The sequence below is a fragment of the Lepidochelys olivacea genome, assembly GCF_965140295.1.
Source record: "Lepidochelys olivacea isolate rLepOli2 genome assembly, chromosome: 5".
Lineage (NCBI taxonomy): Eukaryota > Metazoa > Chordata > Testudines > Cheloniidae > Lepidochelys > Lepidochelys olivacea.
Genome location: NC_140415.1, coordinates 77,137,808 through 77,155,034, shown reverse-complemented (window position 1 = coordinate 77,155,034; position 17,227 = coordinate 77,137,808). Strand labels below are relative to the sequence as shown.

Sequence of the window (17,227 nt, the reverse complement as noted above, 5' to 3'; positions counted from 1 at the left end):
CAACTTGATTCCAGTTAGATACAAAGCAATTTCCTCCAGCATCACATCAGCATTTAATGTGTCCCTGATAATCCTAAACTAAGCATCAGAGGTTCAGGGCCACATATGAGCTTTGTAGCTATTTACTGAACATCTGTAAGAATTTTACTTTAATACGTTTGTACTTTTGTAATATTTTAAATTTATAAATACTTTATATACTCTAAGCTATGAAAGGAGTAACAAAGCTATGATTCAGTTAACTATTTATGGCCCTTTTTGTTACCACTGAACAGATCACAAGTGAAGAGGCTATGCAGTGCTTCGAATACATAGTGAATCATGTTCCGCACTCATTACAAAAGTGAAGGCAAAGATTGCAGCTGCATATCTCATCAAGGAAATGGGATGGGGAAATCAGAGGGAGAAGTGTACTCCTGGCAAAAATGGCAACTCTTGGAGCATATAATCCAGATGTGTAAGCAACCAGTACAAGACATCTGGGCCTTCATGCCTACACAAAACACTATTCCTGGCCACACCAGTGCAACACACATGAAGGCTTCAGTCTATCTAAGGTACACACAGTGCTGCACGTCAGTCTTCCACTCCATCCATCAGACCTGGATATATGGGCTACTCTACCATTCAGAACATGTCTACCAACGATATATTAACAGTGGGGGAGGGCTGGGGATTAAGGAACCCTTCTCTCCAAATCCCATTGTAGCAGTTGCATCTGATCATGCCTCGACTATGACCTCTGTATGCTGGAATGTCATTCCATAACACAGTGAGGGCGTCGCTGCCTACACATCAGGGATGTGAATGAACGATAGGATTAGATAGACAACAATCATTCTTCCATCTCCTAGAGGGGGAGTCTCTGTAAATAGTCTGCTGCTGCACATTGCTTGTTATTTCAGGATCTGACCTGAAGGACTGTATCTTCCCTTAGCTAGAGTACCAGCTGTGCACAATAGTCATGAGCTAAGAAACAGACTCTTGGGAGTGGAGCTATGATATGTCTGTGCACGTCTATCCTAAAGATGGTGAATACGGAATATTCCATATAAACATGCTTATTTCACCCACAAGAACTGCACACTGACCTTATTGTAGGAGAAGAGCAGCCACCTCAGTAATGAATCGGGCCATTTATCTATTAACTTTACCATCGCCTGGAGCACATTACCTGTTGCTCAGTTCACTCCTGAGTTTCCTATCTGATAACTTCATTAAAATTGAACATTGTGGAAAGGGGTGGAAAGAATTATTTATTCATTCTTTAGTTACCCAAAACACAGAGCTCTTTGGGAGGGCTCAGAATGAGGGAGGTGGAACTGGGGAAGACAGGATTTCTTTTGATGCATGAATTAGGATTTTCCAAGATTTCCAGGGAATTTAGGGGGCAGGGGTTGATTCAGTCCTACAACCATAATTTCTGATGAGAGTCAGTCACCTGAACAATATTCTAAATTCCAATCTAAGGAACCACCATGTTCAAACAGTGGCCACTAGGGTTTATGTTTCTCATGCGAGACACACACCTCCATTTTGGATTGCACTGAACATTGACAATGGCTACAACAGCTGCTTTCTTTTGATAAAAGGTTGAAGCACATCCATTCGCCAATTAAAAGCTCTGCAAATGTTTTTCAAATTACTTTCAGGAATCTGTTCTGGTTGATGAGTTTTTCCATCTCTATCAAAGTATTTACCAAATGATTCAATATTTGAGATTTCCCTAATGCAATCAACACAGGAGGGGGGAGCCTTTAAAATAACAATGACACTATATTACAGATACAAGACAAATCCTTCCTTCCCCACTGAACTCACAGAGAATGCAGCATTTGGGCTACAGTATGCATTCTATGTCCACAAGTACCAAACAGAAAGGAAATAATCCCTGATAATTTCTGTCCTCTTGTTTAAAAACTTAGTTAGCACATATTGTCTTATGGATTCTTATAGTACCATCACCTTAACATCTAAGTGCTTCACAGGAAAATAGACAAATTCCATCAGCAGAATAAGAACCAGTGTTAAAAATCTTTAAAAATAGACTGACATCTAGTACTCTGGATGGGCAACTTTTGAAATGGACTACATTAGGGCATATTCTTGTGGTGGTTGGTGAATATTCTGAAGGGGCCAAAAAAAATTAAATAAACAGAAACCATACAGCTCAGTTTAAACAGCATGTTCTTCCAGTACAAGACATGCTGCAATTAACACATACCCATAATAGTTTTTTCTTCTAGCAACAACACAAGGATGGCTGTTTATAGTAAGTCAGTTGCATCCGTGGAAGGACTAGACGTACATCAGCTGCAACTCAGAACTGTCTCTCATACTATTCCATCCTAACAAGTCTCCCAGTCACTCCTTCACTCTCCTAAGTCTTTTGCGGCTGCCTTAGCCTAAATTTACCAATAAATCATGGTAAATTATATAAAGTTTAACTTCAGAGCCACAATAACTCCATTACAACAGATGATGTAATTTTGTCTTCTGTTTTGAAAGGAATTTTAATATCTTCAAGACTTGTGTGTCTGGATTTCACTGAAATAAATTAAGTTAAGCAAGGTTTTGCCTGTTTCTTAATTCACTGGAGTATCTCTCTCAAATGTGTTCCTTACCCAGATAAACATGTAAAGCTGTCTCAAGCAGTTGGGCTCTCAAGATGTCATATGGTAGGATCTGTAGAGGATACAGAAGGCTAACAGGTCACATCAGATAGTTTTGGCCCTACTTTTATGTTTAAAATCAACCTTTTCTAAAAAGAGAGAGAGAGAGATCAACTGCAGACTATTTGGTTCTGATTAAATACAGGACCATTATTCTGTAAATGCAGAGCTATTTAGAAAGCGGTACTATTGGACATTATTATCATTGTACTTGTTGCTACCTTGGAATGCGACAGGAGTCCTCCTCTTTCTCTGACCTTCAAGGCCATAGCTACTGAAGTGACCAGTAGGAAACATGTAGGGCAAAGAACAGATGGGAGAAGTTAATTTAAGTGGAATACTGCACAACCAAATGTAACTCTAGGATACAGGAGTAATCACATCCACTCTCCATACCCATTATTTTGGGAGCGTTCACTTCTGAAGCACTGAATCTTTCAACTCAACAATGCATTAATTATGCATGCAACTAACAGCTACCATTTAAAAAATTATATCATAAAAGATCCCAATCCTAAACAAATGTTTGAGCCAGAAACAAAAGCTGTGTTTGTCAATTTAGCAGCTGCAGATTTCCATAAAAGTACAAAAGAGATCTGACCTATCGCAATATGGTGTGCAATTTTTCTTAAAAATAAAAATAAAAGCAAAAATAGAGTAGAGTAGAAGGCAAATTCTCCGACCACCAGGATGAATCTCTTTTTCAGGAGTGAGGCACAGTATGAAGAGGAACATTAACACCACAAGAAAAGCACTATATAAAAGAGTCTGTCTGTGGCACACATGCAGTAAAAATGGAGGCTAGCCAAAACATTTCCAAAAGAACATTGTGAATTTGATTTAGAATGCAAATAGAAAAAGAAAAGATTTGTCTTACAGTTTATAGCCCTGCCAGGTTCCACAACAAAATGTACTTGGTTTTAATATTTATCATGCTTTGAAATTGTGAAAACTGTTTACTAATTCACAGTCAACATTTCACTGCCTATAAAACCAGCATTTTATGTCTGATAGTCTATAATTTAATATACAATAATAAACTGCCTGGAGTTTTATTTAATGCACGATGCTTCAAAGTCCTTCCAAATGCACAGCAATATCTATACACAACCTACATAGAGACTCTGCAAAGCCAGATTCTTAATTTACTCCCTGTTCAAATAAAGTACGTTACAGGATATGTTGAGAATTCTTGGGTGGATTTAGCCTATACTATAAATGTGGCAGTCACATAGCAAACTTCCACAGACTTTTCTCAAAATAGCTACAGTGCAAGATGTATTTAACTTTTATGAAGCCATTGTTTTAAGATGATATTATAGATAATTTCATATGCAACACTTATCTGTCGGTACACTGTGGTATAATGATGGCTCTTTACAAAAAAGTTACTTGAATTATTATTCACAGGTTTTAGCATAGCTTTGGAGCACTGATTAAGAAACATTGTTATAAGAAGAGGTGTTTGTATATTCTCCAACTATCCACTCTTTAACAGTGCTTCCTTTTCACGCCCGCAGCTTTCAAGTTACAGCCAAAAAGTACTGGAATTTTAGACTTTTGGTTTCACTTCTAACTGGGAAAAGAAGTTCCAAACAAGCCATTCCCCCTCCCATAAGGCACAGGTAAACCCAGTTCTCTCTCTCAAAGATGCAGTCAGCCAGAACAGACATATCTGCTTAGATGAAACATGCCATAGTAAATGATGACACTTGACCTCCAACTACAGAGATCTTGTTTGCTTACTAGAGGAAAGCCAAGAGTCTGATTATATGTACAGAATGATTTACGTTCGTGGGGCAGAACACAAGGTAGGTTCTGAACAACATGTACTAGTGCAGCAACAGAAGCCAATTTATTCTAGCAACATTTTTAAATGTTGGAAGAACTGCTATTCAAGTAAGAACAAGAACCATTTTTCTGTTTTTAAAACATCTACAAAGAATACAAAACAGAGAACAGGTAGCACATCAATGGAAAATTACAGACATCTTCTAGAAAGAGTGAAAAATCTTGGATTGTGATTATTACAATCATGCTCATATAGTGATTGCATCTGTTATTAGAGGACATACATTTATATAATCTAAATGTTAACACACCACTGAATCAAAAACTGCCTCTGAAGACTGTTGACTAAACTTGTTGGAAAATATTGTTAAAATAGAAAACTAATGTTTGAGAGCAAAAAAAACACAGCCTAATACAAATGTCAAATAAAGGATTACAGGCAATGCACACAAACTTTGGACTTGAATTTCAATTCATAATCCAATCCAACCATCTGCCGACCAGTTGTGTAGCAAAATCAAGATGTGGGGCAAGCTCCAAAAAGGACAGCCAAGTTACGTTATTTTAGCTACAGTATTTTGATACTTAAGAACATCTTTGCGGTCATTACATTCTGTCTGCAGATTAACCTACAGGAGCTGACACTTGTCCCTGACCAGAGAAACATTACAATGGATTCCCAGATATCTAAAAAACAACAGATATTTTGACTAATGTACATCTCGTGATTGTGATACAAGTCTGAGAAGGAAAATGCAGACTTTGCTACAATGACCTTTATAAATGTTAGCAGGATCGCTAGAGACTTGTCCTTTCCCTTTCCCCAATAACTGGGAAAGCCTCCAGCAGATTTATAACTGAGGGAGCCCCCCGTTCCCTGTCCCCAGCTTCCAGCAGCCGGAGTAATGAGAGTCAGGCAGCTCTGGGATGAATACAGGGTTACGATTGCAAAATTAACGTTGGAGCTAGAGGGAACCTTTTCCCCCCACGGAGATGCCCACTACCCCGGCGCAGCGAAGGCCACTTCCCCAAGGCAGGAGCTGTAATAAGTTCAACAGTCCTCCCCATCTCCTGAACATAGCATCCGCCACAGCCACGCACAACCACCACCACGCCGGGAGCCAGGGCGTAAGTGGCACGTCAGCTCAGAGACGGACACAAGCCTCTCCCTCGCAGAATAGCTAAAGGTAAATCTGAATCCCCAGGGATGGAGGCGGCGGGCGGGGGGGGAAGGGCTGGAAATACCTTCAGACCCCTTTGCTTTAAAGCGCTGGAGAGTCATAATCCGCCCTCCCCAGAAACATAGAGAAAACCGGTGAGCGCGGCAGGGGGTGTGATGGAGACCCCTGGACGCAAGTGCCTAAGAGCCCCGCTCTCAGCCCCTGCCGGGTGGCGAACCCCACTCCAGACAGAGATTTCCCTTGAATTCATCATTCACAAAAACAACCGCGCCTTTTCCGCGCCTTCCCGTCTCCACCGCACTCTGGAGAGCCCGGGGATCCGCGGCCTGGGACACACCGAGCCAGCCACCTCCACCGGGGGCTGCCCGGCTCGCGGCACCCTCGCGCGCAGGGACGAGACACTAGTTGATTTCCCCTTGGCAAAGACAAAAGTGTACCCAGCCTGTGCCCAGCCCCGTGCGCTGCTCGCGGGGCGCCCTCCGGCTCCGAAAGAGTCGGCAAGTCCGTCCTCCCTATCGGAAAAGGGGGGGCTGGCCCCACGCCTCTCCGGTGCAGCGCACACCCCAGCCGCCGCTCACCTCCTTGAGTTCCTTGGCCACGTCTTTCAGGTCCCCCAGGACTAATTCCAGATCCTCCACGATGATCTTGATCTGTTCCTTCACCTTGGCTTTGGAGGCTGCGGGCGGCCCCTCGGGTGGCGAGGAGGAGGCGGGGGTCCCCTTGGACTTGGCTGACATTCTTTGGGGGAGCGATGTGTGGGGAGGGGGTATGCAGGTCAGGAGAGCTGGGTAACCAGCGGGTGCCCGGCCCCGTCCCTCGGGCTCCCGGAGCTGCTGCAGCCGCTGTCTTCCTCCCCGCACATTTTGGGCTCAGGGCTCCGCCGCGCACCGCTCTCCGCCGGGGGGCTGCACCGCGCTCCTGCCATCAACTCCCCGGGATCTGCACTGAGAGCGCCCGGGCTGCAGACGGGCGGGCGGTGCGCCTGCGCCTGGCTCCCTCTCTCCCTCCCTCCCGTAGGCACAGGCGCACGCACAGGGCATGTCGCTCACTGAAGGGGAGAGCCAGGGTGGGGGGAAGCCGTGCGTGCGATCCCCGCTGTGCCCAGCCCGGCAGCCTGCGTGGCTCTCCTCCGACCTCCCGCCACGGGTTTAGCCTAAACCCGCCATCCCCGAGCATGCACTTCAGGACTGCTCCAGTCTGCTCGGTCCAGACTTGGGGGCGGGGGTAGGTTGTTTTTTTTACACGAACTTTCCCTTTTTCTTCTCCTCTGGGCAAACTCGCCCGGAGAAAGGGATCTGCCCGGTTCCTGCCCATTAGCCAGGGCCAGCTGATTCCCCTTTATAAGTGCAGTGGGGGAGAAGGTGCGAGTGCGTAAGAGACAGGCGAGGAGGTGGTGGTGGTTACAACTCCTCTCGCGGAGGCGCTTCCTTTGCAGCGCACAGTCTCTGCTGGGAGCGCAGCCTGCCCGTTGGAATGGTGGGATCAGGATTGCAGGCGACCGGCAGTGGTGATTTCGTCTCTTTCACGCTACCTAGCGGGAGCTTCTCTGCGTTAGTACAGGGTCAGGTTTCGCTAACTCCCAGACCCAGGAAAAAACATCCTGGAAAAGCGAAGCACTTACACGTACCGCCAGAGCCTAGCAAAACTCCCCCCGCCCGACGTAGGACGATCGGTCTGGTTCTGCTAATTGTGGGCATGAAGCCCCCGTTCTCCTGCCCTGTAGATTTCTTGTTCTGGCTTCCGGCTTTGCAGCCCGATCTCATTTTACAAGGGAAAGACCTACAGCACCTGTAACGATGCCATCTGGCTTTCTTTTCTCTCCTAAAGGCAGCAAGGAGGCTGGAGATTTGCAAACGCCACCAAATTGGCAGGAGGGACCTCGGTCTTTATTCAGTGAGCACATGAGGAACAATAAACCTTTTTAACTCGAGAAAGAAAACCTATGCATTTCGCCAGGTACCGGGGAAAGAGGGTACACGAACGAAAATAGCCCCCGATTGCTTCAATGAAATAGGTACAATTAAGGGCAGGGCTTTCTCCACACGTTGCTGTTTGACTTCAGCATTTAATTTGCTGGGGCTGAGGGCGAGAGATTATCAGATATTCACCTCTAGTGGTTTTTCCACTTATTGCAAGAAGACGTCATGTCCAGGCACTGCAAATTGTATTACGAATTTCTATCTTCAACTTCAGTTCAGAGGCAAACCGCCAAGCCCTGCGTCGAAGATCGGCCTAGAGGGTTACACCTGGTTTAGAAATCTTAAGTGCTTCCGTTTCTGAAGGGATTTTCTCGCAGTTTGCTGTGTTTTATCTTAGCAGCAGGAAAGAAAAGAGAAAGCGACATCGCTCAGAGCTCTTGTGTGTGCATAACATTTCAGATTTCACCCGATGCAGACAAGTGGGTAGTGAACAGTTCTGTGTCTAGAGTGGGTGTGGGGCTAGAATGAGGAATAGACACAGGCTGAATTGCAAATTCCGCTACCACTAAAGGAGAGCTAGCTGTCCTTATTCAGGGAGTTTTGTCCGTAGAATAAATCACAGGACTTGATTGAAAGGACTTATTAGTGTTGGGCAAATACTATTAAAATATGTTTTCCACAAGTATTCATTAGAATCTTTAAATAATTTCAAGGTGGCCTTGTTCACACGCATTGCATTCACTTTCCCTAAGTATTTAGGCAATCTGGTTTAAGCGCACACACACACTCTCAGACTCTAGGAAAACAATTTTAAGATTCATTTTCTGGAGCTATTCACGCTGGAAACTTGATTATTGTGCTTATCCAGTCAGCAAACAGCAAAAGATACCATACGAGTTGAGGGACTATTCACCCTTAAGGATTACACCTCGAATCTCAGATTTTGAGTTAAGAGCCACACTAAACAAATGTCATGGGAAAAAATGGCTTCCTGGTTTCCAGTGATTAACCCATTTGAGAAGTACTGCTCTATTTGTATACATTCTCTGAAGAGAAGGGGTAGCAAAATTTATCAAAACCTATTCATGTAGATTTTGTATGGCCCCACTTAGAGTAAAAAAAAAGTCACTGCAAAATTACTATATAGGAATAGATTGGTGGTTTATCTGTTTACTTATCTTTTCTCCCACCGTGGTTAATTCCAGATGTGTCAAAGGAGGGCATAAATTCCTTGTCACTTACCTGACATTACTAAATTATGAAATAGCACTAGGTAGTTTCCTTGTAATTTCAGTTTCTTACAGCTGGTCCTTGTTTTACACACACAAATAATTAATTTTGTACCATTAGCAATTTTTTTCACTTCAGACCCCTCTTTGGAGTTGTAAATATATTCAGTCATAATGATTTCTTCGGGAGCTGCTTATTAAACATTTCTACTCTGAAAAGACAAAATGTTATTCCTACTTTACCTCTGTCAACTAGTTTTAGATCATGACAGGACTTCACCCTATGAAAGTTAGCCCTCAGATAATTTGTCCAAAGACTTTTGAAGAGATAATCGTAGCCAGTGATTCTGTCTCTACAATTTTATTAAACTTTTTCAAAGTATTTTAAGGTAGAGACATATGAGTTGTCCTCCAAGGAGTTGGACTAGCTTGTCCCTATTATATTGTATTCATCTAGCAGTTTATTGTTTTCCTGTAATGGTTTTCTCTGTTTTCCTGGTAAAGGCACTAAGGGTCCATGTTCTATAATTTTGGGGATCAGTCTTAGCACCTGTTCAAAGATGTGTGTCTCTTCCAGGACATGGCTCTTTTAAAAGGATCAATTAAATATTTTTGCTAGTAGCTCTGATGCTTAGGGTTTTGTTTTGTTTGTCTGTTTTTAATTCCTTCTAAATGTCTAGATCGGGGTGGGCAAATTTTCCAGAGGGCCACATCGGGGTTGCAAAACAGTATGGAGGGCCGGGTAGGGAAGGCTGTGCTTCCCCAAACAGCTTGGCCCCTGCCCCCTATCCACCCCCTGATTGCCCCCCTCAGAACTCCCGACCCATCCAACCCTCCCTGTCCCCTATCCACACCCCCACTCCCTGACAGGTCCCCTGGGACCGACAACCCATCCATCCTCCCCCACTCCTTGTCCCCTGACCACCCCTTTCCAGGACCCCTGTTCCTAACTGCCTCCTCAGGACCCCACTCCCCATCCAACCCCCACCCTGCTCCCTGTCTCCTGACTGCCCCCCCGAACCTCCGCCCATCCAACTGCCCCCCAGGATCTCCTCCCCACCCATCCCCTTACAAGGTCGCTCATAGCGGCAGGACAGCTTATTTGAAAGCCTGGGAGGTGGGCATGGCTGCAGGGGAGGGGCCAGGGGCAAGACTCCCTGGCCAGAAGCTCAGGGGCCAGGCAGGAAGGTCCTGCGGGCCGTAGTTTGCCCACCCCTGGTCTAGATGAATGTCCTCTAGTCCTAAAGTTTGTTACAGTTTAATCCCTTACACTCTTTCATCATCTCTTTGAAATCCTTTTCTAATAGTACCCCACTTTTACCTGTAAATAGGCTTGGTAGAATTAAATTATATATAAGTGATGGATAATATAGATGTTTATTTCAGTTATCAATTTGTTTTCACAGGTGTTCAAAATTATGAGTTAAGCATTTTTAATCAATTTGTCACAGTTGCAATAAAGGGATCAATGGGGGGTCCCACTGATTATTTATTGACAACAGACATTGAGATTCAAAGAGTTAAAGCTTTATAATCATTAACACAAATTGTCAACATCACATGTACAGATACACTAAGTAAATAGCCTTAATTCAAACTAATAAATTCTCAAGCAGCATTTTTCTTACTTTGCCTACTTATAAGTTTGTTATCAATGGATTTTTGTTGGTTTGTGTGCGTAGGGTGAAAAATTGACATTTACTGATTTAAAAAAAAAAAATCAAAGCTGACCTGTAAACCATAATATAGAGTGGAATTCATCCATCATCTTCTGAGGAAGAAGCTCATTTCTTATTCTTCTTTGGTTTGTCACCTTTTCACCCACGCAGGTTTGCACAATTGTGATAGGCCCTTGAGAAGTTACCTAGAACCAGGGATGCACAAGAAGCCACCCCGACAATATCCTCAACTCTTTGCACAGTTCACAAAAAGGCCAGTTACAATAGCAGTACTGCTAGCAGGGAGCAGGTTGGGGACGGGGCTATGTTGCAGTGGCCATGGAGCAGAGCTGCTAGGCCATAGAGAGCAATCTCTCCTCATGCACGCTGAGGGTTATGCAGCTCCACCTCAAATCCCACAGAGGATTTTGTGCAAACTGGTTCTTTTGTAAGTTTCTTAATGAATTTCTTAAAGTGGAGGGGAGAAGGTTCCTCCTGGACCAAGTTTATTTGTCTTAAAAACTTTAAATTTCCATTTACCTGGGGAAGTTCTCTGAGCAAAAACAGCAAAAAAAAAAAAAAGAAGTTCAAGATTCAGCACATAGATTTTTGTCCTGGCACCACTTTGTGCTTCATACCAGAAAACAATTAAATGAATACTCAATGAAGGAACATGGCATGCAGCTATACCACTGCCAGCTGTGATCCCATTAAAGCACACAAGTTAAGCAGGGTTAGGTATGATCAGTAATTGGATGGGGCACTAAAGAAAAACCAAGAGGTTGCAAGAGTTTGTTTTGATAACTCAGATGGCACTTTTCCTTTGGAGTTTGAGCTGATCCACTGTTTCAGCATTGTGCTAAGTGATAAAGGCAATTGAATAATACTAAGATTGATGAATGAATACAAGCAGCAAGTCCAATTTGCAGTTGTTTGTGAGGTCATATCCATGGTTTGAGAACATTCAGGCAGTCATGGGTATTTGTGAAAATGTTCATGGATCACGCTATACATTTTTTGCACAAATCACATGGACAATTCACATTGAAAGTGCAGTACAAGGTATTCATCAATTAGTCATTTGCCTATTTAAAGAGAACAGCATCAAGGAGCTCATACAGTACCATGTAGGATACATGCATTCCGTAATAACCAATCATGTACTTTTTATAGTCAAAGGGAAACTGTATGGCTTATAGTTCATATGCAAACCTGTTTAGCACATGCTAATTAGAATAGTTACAAAAAACAGGAACAATTCACAAATGATTTATGAACTGACAAAAAAGATTACATCATAATGAATATCTGTCATGAATAATTGGAGAAAGTCTACTAAAAAGCCACTGTGCTGCTGAAAGTAAAGTCTTCTAGGATAACATCAAAATCCATTTTTACATCTTATGTTCTCCTCCGGTCCCCAAAAGTATAGTGGTATCTGTCCTAATATCTTTCCAATATGGATAATTTGTGTTCTGGTTACTGAATTTCTCATATTGTTAACTGGATATGTTATTCTCTCTCAATTCTTATTCCTACATTGATATGTAGCATTGCTGATAAAGTTACAGTGGCTGTTTAAGTTCAGACCAGAGGTGGCTGCATGTTGTTAGAGGACTCAATCACACATTGGGAAAAAAATAAAAAGAATATAGTTACTCTTAAATTTACCAATTTGATTTCAACTCATTACAACAAAGCTAGCAAATAATAAAAGATTAAAGTTACCCATTTAAAAGAAAACAATCAGGGCTATGTAATTCCTGGCTTTGTGGATACACACAAGAAATTGAATAAGTTTGGGCTAAGATTGCTCAAGTGCATTTCATTTCCTATATGTGTGAAAATTATCAGTTAAGGCAACCTCACCTGTCAGTAAAGTTAATCATCACTTAAGGCACTCCACATCAGTTCACTTATTTTACTACCCAAACACATTCAGACTCTTCAGCTCCCAACAAATACCCCTTCAATTCTAATTTATAACTGGTCACACTGCTCACATCCAGTTCCACTTAAATGCACAACCCAAACTCTGACCTCAGATTTTAAGATGTGTGTCCCATGGACATTTGCATGCTGGTACAGGATATATTGGATTATTCAGACACAAAAAAAAGCCCTCTTTCTCAATTTTTTCCCTTAAGGCTGGAAGGATGACATTGAGAGTGCGATTCTGCATAAGAACTAAAATGAGTTTGTTGTGGAGCCTGAAGGTATGGTTACACTGCAGCGGGGAGGTGTAATTTGGGTTTAATGATGTTTGGCAAGGCATGTGACTTAAGCTTAGTGTGAAAGTTAATGTTATTTTAGTCAGCAATTCCCTAGATTTAGGCCACGTATGCTTAAGTGAATTTCCTTTCAACACTGCTACTAAGTTAACAAGCTTGTGAGTGAAGGATTTCTCCATTTTTTAATGGACCAATAAAATGAAATGTCTTTCCCCCACCTACAACTCAGATTCCAGTCCCAGGAATTCTTACCTCTCCCCTGTGGTCTTGCTTTATGTCCCCATGATTCCTACATCTCTGTTTATGAAGTTCCCCTTCAGGCCTTCCCATCCTATTAAGTCCCCATTATTCCATTCCTGCCCTCCCTGTATCTCACTTCCATGCCCCACTTCTTGAGGCTCACCAGTAGAGTGTCACATGTCCATTATCACAAAAATAGTCTAATTCAGTGCACCTTATTAGTTCTGCTGGACTGGGATGCTTGCTGCCACGGCTTTTCTAATCACAGGGAGGCTGGAGATGTTGGCATAGGGGTAGCTAAGAAAAGGGAGGCAGAGCTGGAAGACTAGCTAGTCAGAAATGCAGCATCAGCAAGCTTAAGTCCTCCTTGAAGATGTAGTTCTCAACTGGTTTCCATACTAAACCCAAAACTGTTATAGCAAATGAGCCAAACATTTTGTATTTGGGATTACACCCCGCTAGTTCTCTGTCATATGCTTTTCTGTAGGCCACGCCCTGTATGAGATGTCAAGTTTGTGATGCTTGAAATTGTGGCCCAAGAGGCCATAGTATTTTATGCCAATTAAGTCCCAGTTAAGTGCCTAAGAAAACACAAACGTTTTGTGTTTTCTTAGGCACTGGGGGACTTGTTTGTGTGCATTTTCTTGTTTAATTATGGGATTTACAACTTTTCCAAGTGTAGAATGCACCACACTATTAGCTGTGGAGCTGTTAGGATTCAAGTCAGCTCCATAATTTAGCATCTCTGCTCCTAAAACACTAGAAGTAAAATACAAGTAATTAATTAGTACTGGTAACACAAGGGAGCATATTCATTTTATCACACAAATTTTAATAAGCTGCTTCTAACTTTACATGCATTGTTTTGTAAACAATCCTTTGATTTCACAAACAATAGGCTGTGGCCATGCAGGTGAGATAGCCATCTTATTACTTGGTCTGAGTGCAAAACTGCTCAATGTGCATTCACATTCATGCTTTGCATGCACAAATTATGTTTCCACTGACAAATTTAAACTTCAAAAATTTGGCCCCATACATTTTGTCCATTCTCCTTCAGTGGAGAGAGGGTGGAAGTAAAACATGATCTTTACAGCCAAACAATGCAATATTATCTTCTGATAACTTCCGAAAATAAATGAGGCAGGGCAGTGGAAGGGAGATGAAATATGGTTATTGGAGGGGGAAGGGGAAGGTTTATGTTCAGAAAAGATATTATCTTTTCAATTGTAAGCATCATGCAAAAATATTTTTAAAGACCTAGGGGGGAGAAGAGGTACAAGACGCAGTGTATTGGATCATTGCTGTGTTGGGCATATGCTAAGAAGCTACCAGGAAAAAGCTATAAAACAAATGTTTAAGCTGGCCTTCTTAAAAAAAAAAAAGAAAAAAAAGGAGGGTGGGGATTGAATGGGAGGTAGTGCTTGCAAAAGCGTTTGGCAGAGCAATCTTTTCTAGATGAATCCTGAAAAAAAAAATGAATCAGATTAATATTGAGTCATTTTGTATCACTGTTCAGTTTAATATATAAAATTCAATCACTGATCTTTTAATAAGTCATTACAGATGGTATATTTAAGCTTTTGTTACAAAGCTTGTGTTTGTTTACTGGTTAACTGTCAGCCAACAAATTTGTACCTCCTCTCCCCCTCACCCCCCAAGGAGCCATTGGTTGGTGTCAGATGCAAACTATTTCCTGTGAAAAAGTATCCTTTTACCACTGGTATTCACTTCAGTAGTACATTATTGCAAACATCTGGAGCAAAGCGGAAAATGCTGTCTGGATGCTTTCCAAAAGCATCTCAATCAGCACAGGCTGAGCAAAAGGATTACCTGGCTAAATAAGTAGTGTAAAAGCAGGAAGAGAGAATCTGGAAAGGTAAAACACTGAGTCATTAATAAGAGTGAAAAGGTAAACAGATAGAATTCTTTCATTTACAGGAACATAGAACATAAATCATTTATGTTCAAATCCTCTAGTTATTAATTAGAGCCTATTTCCTTTACATCATAGGCTGTAAAACCTTGTGTTACAGATTTGGACATTTGCACAACACAAGAAAATGATTCCTGAGCTGTGTAGTATCTATTGACATGATCAACCTCACCCACTTCCTCCTTACTCCCCAAGTTTAAATGACTTTAAGGCTGTGATACAAACTAACAAAGGACAGACTAGCAAATCCAATTCTAGTTATGCCATTTGCTTCCTTGGTCCGTTTAGATCATTTTTGGAACTCCCAGAAGACCAACCCATGGCTGTAAGCCTGGCAAAATGAGAATTTAGACAATTTTCTATACTAGTCCAATATTCAAACAGTGCGGGGATGGGAGTGGAGGGGGAAAAAAGTGGTCCATCTTCACCAGCTGTCTTGGAAAAGAGGGATACCAGTGACTCTTATACCAGCTATGATGCACCAGACAACACTGCAGCATGAGTTTCGTTTGTCGCCTAAACATTTATTTGCCAACAGAATCCCTGTGGAACAGTTCCTGATTTTAAAGGAAGCCTTTGCAAACCTCCTGGGAAGCATGTGAAATTTGCAGCACTAAGACTCCAAAAAGAGGGCAGCCTGGCTTGATGGACTCTGTCTCCTTTGTTTGATATTCTTGGGACTTTGGGGATGTTCTGCAGTGAAAAGTTGACGTAGTATGCTGGGGGGAGAAATTGGAACAGATGGAAGTTTTCCATCCAAATGAAGATTCAGGACAGTTCATGCAAAAGTTTGAGTGTTTGACAAATACATTTTGGACTATTAGATTGCATTTTATCTGGACTGTTTTTTACATTGTATAAAATGGGGGGAAATGGGTCTCATGTATCCATTCTCAGGGAAGCCCCCCTACTGTTATTAACTAACAATGGTAGCTCTTTGACTTCAGTGGAGTTTTGCTGTTTTATGCTGGTTGAGCAACTAGCCCATGGCCTGCAAATGTTCTTTTTAAAGTAGAGAGATTTCTGAATTCACCAAAAACCCGCTGGATTTTTTTTTTGATCCAAAATGGCCAATCCAATTTAAAAATAGTACTCCAGGTAGGACTTCAACATCATATGCTACACCAAAATAAGGTTACAACTGTATTAAACTGAAAATTGTTTTTACCAAATGGAAAGACTGGTGCAACCGTTTGTGGTGCTGCTAAATTATAACTACTGTAACAGTTAATCCAGAACACCTCTCGCAGCCAACTCGCTCAATTTATATAATTCTTTCTATAGAAGTCAAGTTTATTATTCTGAACCATTGTTTAAACCTCATATAATAGAATATCAGGGTTGGAAGGAACCTCAGGAGATCATCTACTCCAATCCCCTGCTCAAAGCAGGACCAATCCCCAACTAAATCATTCCAGCCAGGGCTCTGTCAAGCCCGACCTTAAAAACCTCTAAGGAAGGAGATTCCACCACCTCCCTATGTTACCCATTCCAGTGCTTCACCACACTCCTAGTGAAAAAGTTTTTTTCCTAATATCCAACCTAAACCTCCTCCACTGCAACTTGAGACCATTACTTCTTGTTAAAAAATAAAAAATAAAAAAAAAAAACAAGCTATATCTTCTATGCAGAAGTCAATTGTCCTGGAATGGTATGTTTTGGGTGACTCAGCTTCCTTATTCTGCAGAATGGCCAAGCCAGGCAAAGAAAGAGGAAGAAGGAAAGTGAAAGAGTCACTTTCTAAAGACGCTTTGGCTTGGGAGAGGATACACTGCAGAGAGCCAGGAGCCCGTAAATTCTAAGTTATACTCTTCCACTGACTATTGCTTGTATTTCTGTGCACTTAAACACTGAATAGCGCAAGCATGGGTTGCCGCTGGTCTAACCACTAGCTAACCCTTCTCTCTAGGACCAGGAGTGGTATCCTGATCCCCAACATTCCACTATTGTCTAGCAAATAGTCATTTAACCCACTGACACGGTGTGTATGTCACATCCCCCCTCCTAGCTAGTCCTCAGGAGGATCACACATTCCTTTAGCTCAAATGATAGGGGTCAGTTCTGGGTTCAGAGCCTCCCGGTGAGTCATGCGGTAGGCTTCCATGGTGGCACATGATAGAATTTGTGTGGGTTTTTTTCCTATTTTCTTTTTTAAACAAATTGGTTTATTCATTTCACACAATGAGAAAGTTAAAACCATTATAATCTGTCAGTTATGGTGCAACATACACCATGACTCAGATGTTCTGTATTTTGGTCATTTGTCACACATTTAAGATACTTCTGTCAGACACTCATAGATTGGGCATTTGAGAGGGATGCTTTTATAGGCTGGAAAGAAAACAAGATACTATCAGTGTATTTTGTATC

The 17,227-nt window shown here is 42.0% G+C and overlaps 1 protein-coding gene across 2 annotated transcripts in view; it reads right to left on the bottom strand.

The window, feature by feature from the left end:
* PRR16 (proline rich 16) overlaps positions 1-6,587 on the bottom strand; it is a 242,564-nt gene extending 235,977 nt beyond the window's left edge. For both annotated transcript variants that reach the window (XM_084628241.1, XM_084628240.1), the window contains exon 1: positions 6,223-6,587. In XM_084628241.1, the coding sequence (XP_084484367.1) occupies positions 6,223-6,381 (159 nt within the window). In that variant the 5' untranslated portion in view covers positions 6,382-6,587. The remainder of the gene's footprint in view (positions 1-6,222) is intronic.
* Between the last annotated feature and the right edge of the window lie 10,640 nt (positions 6,588-17,227).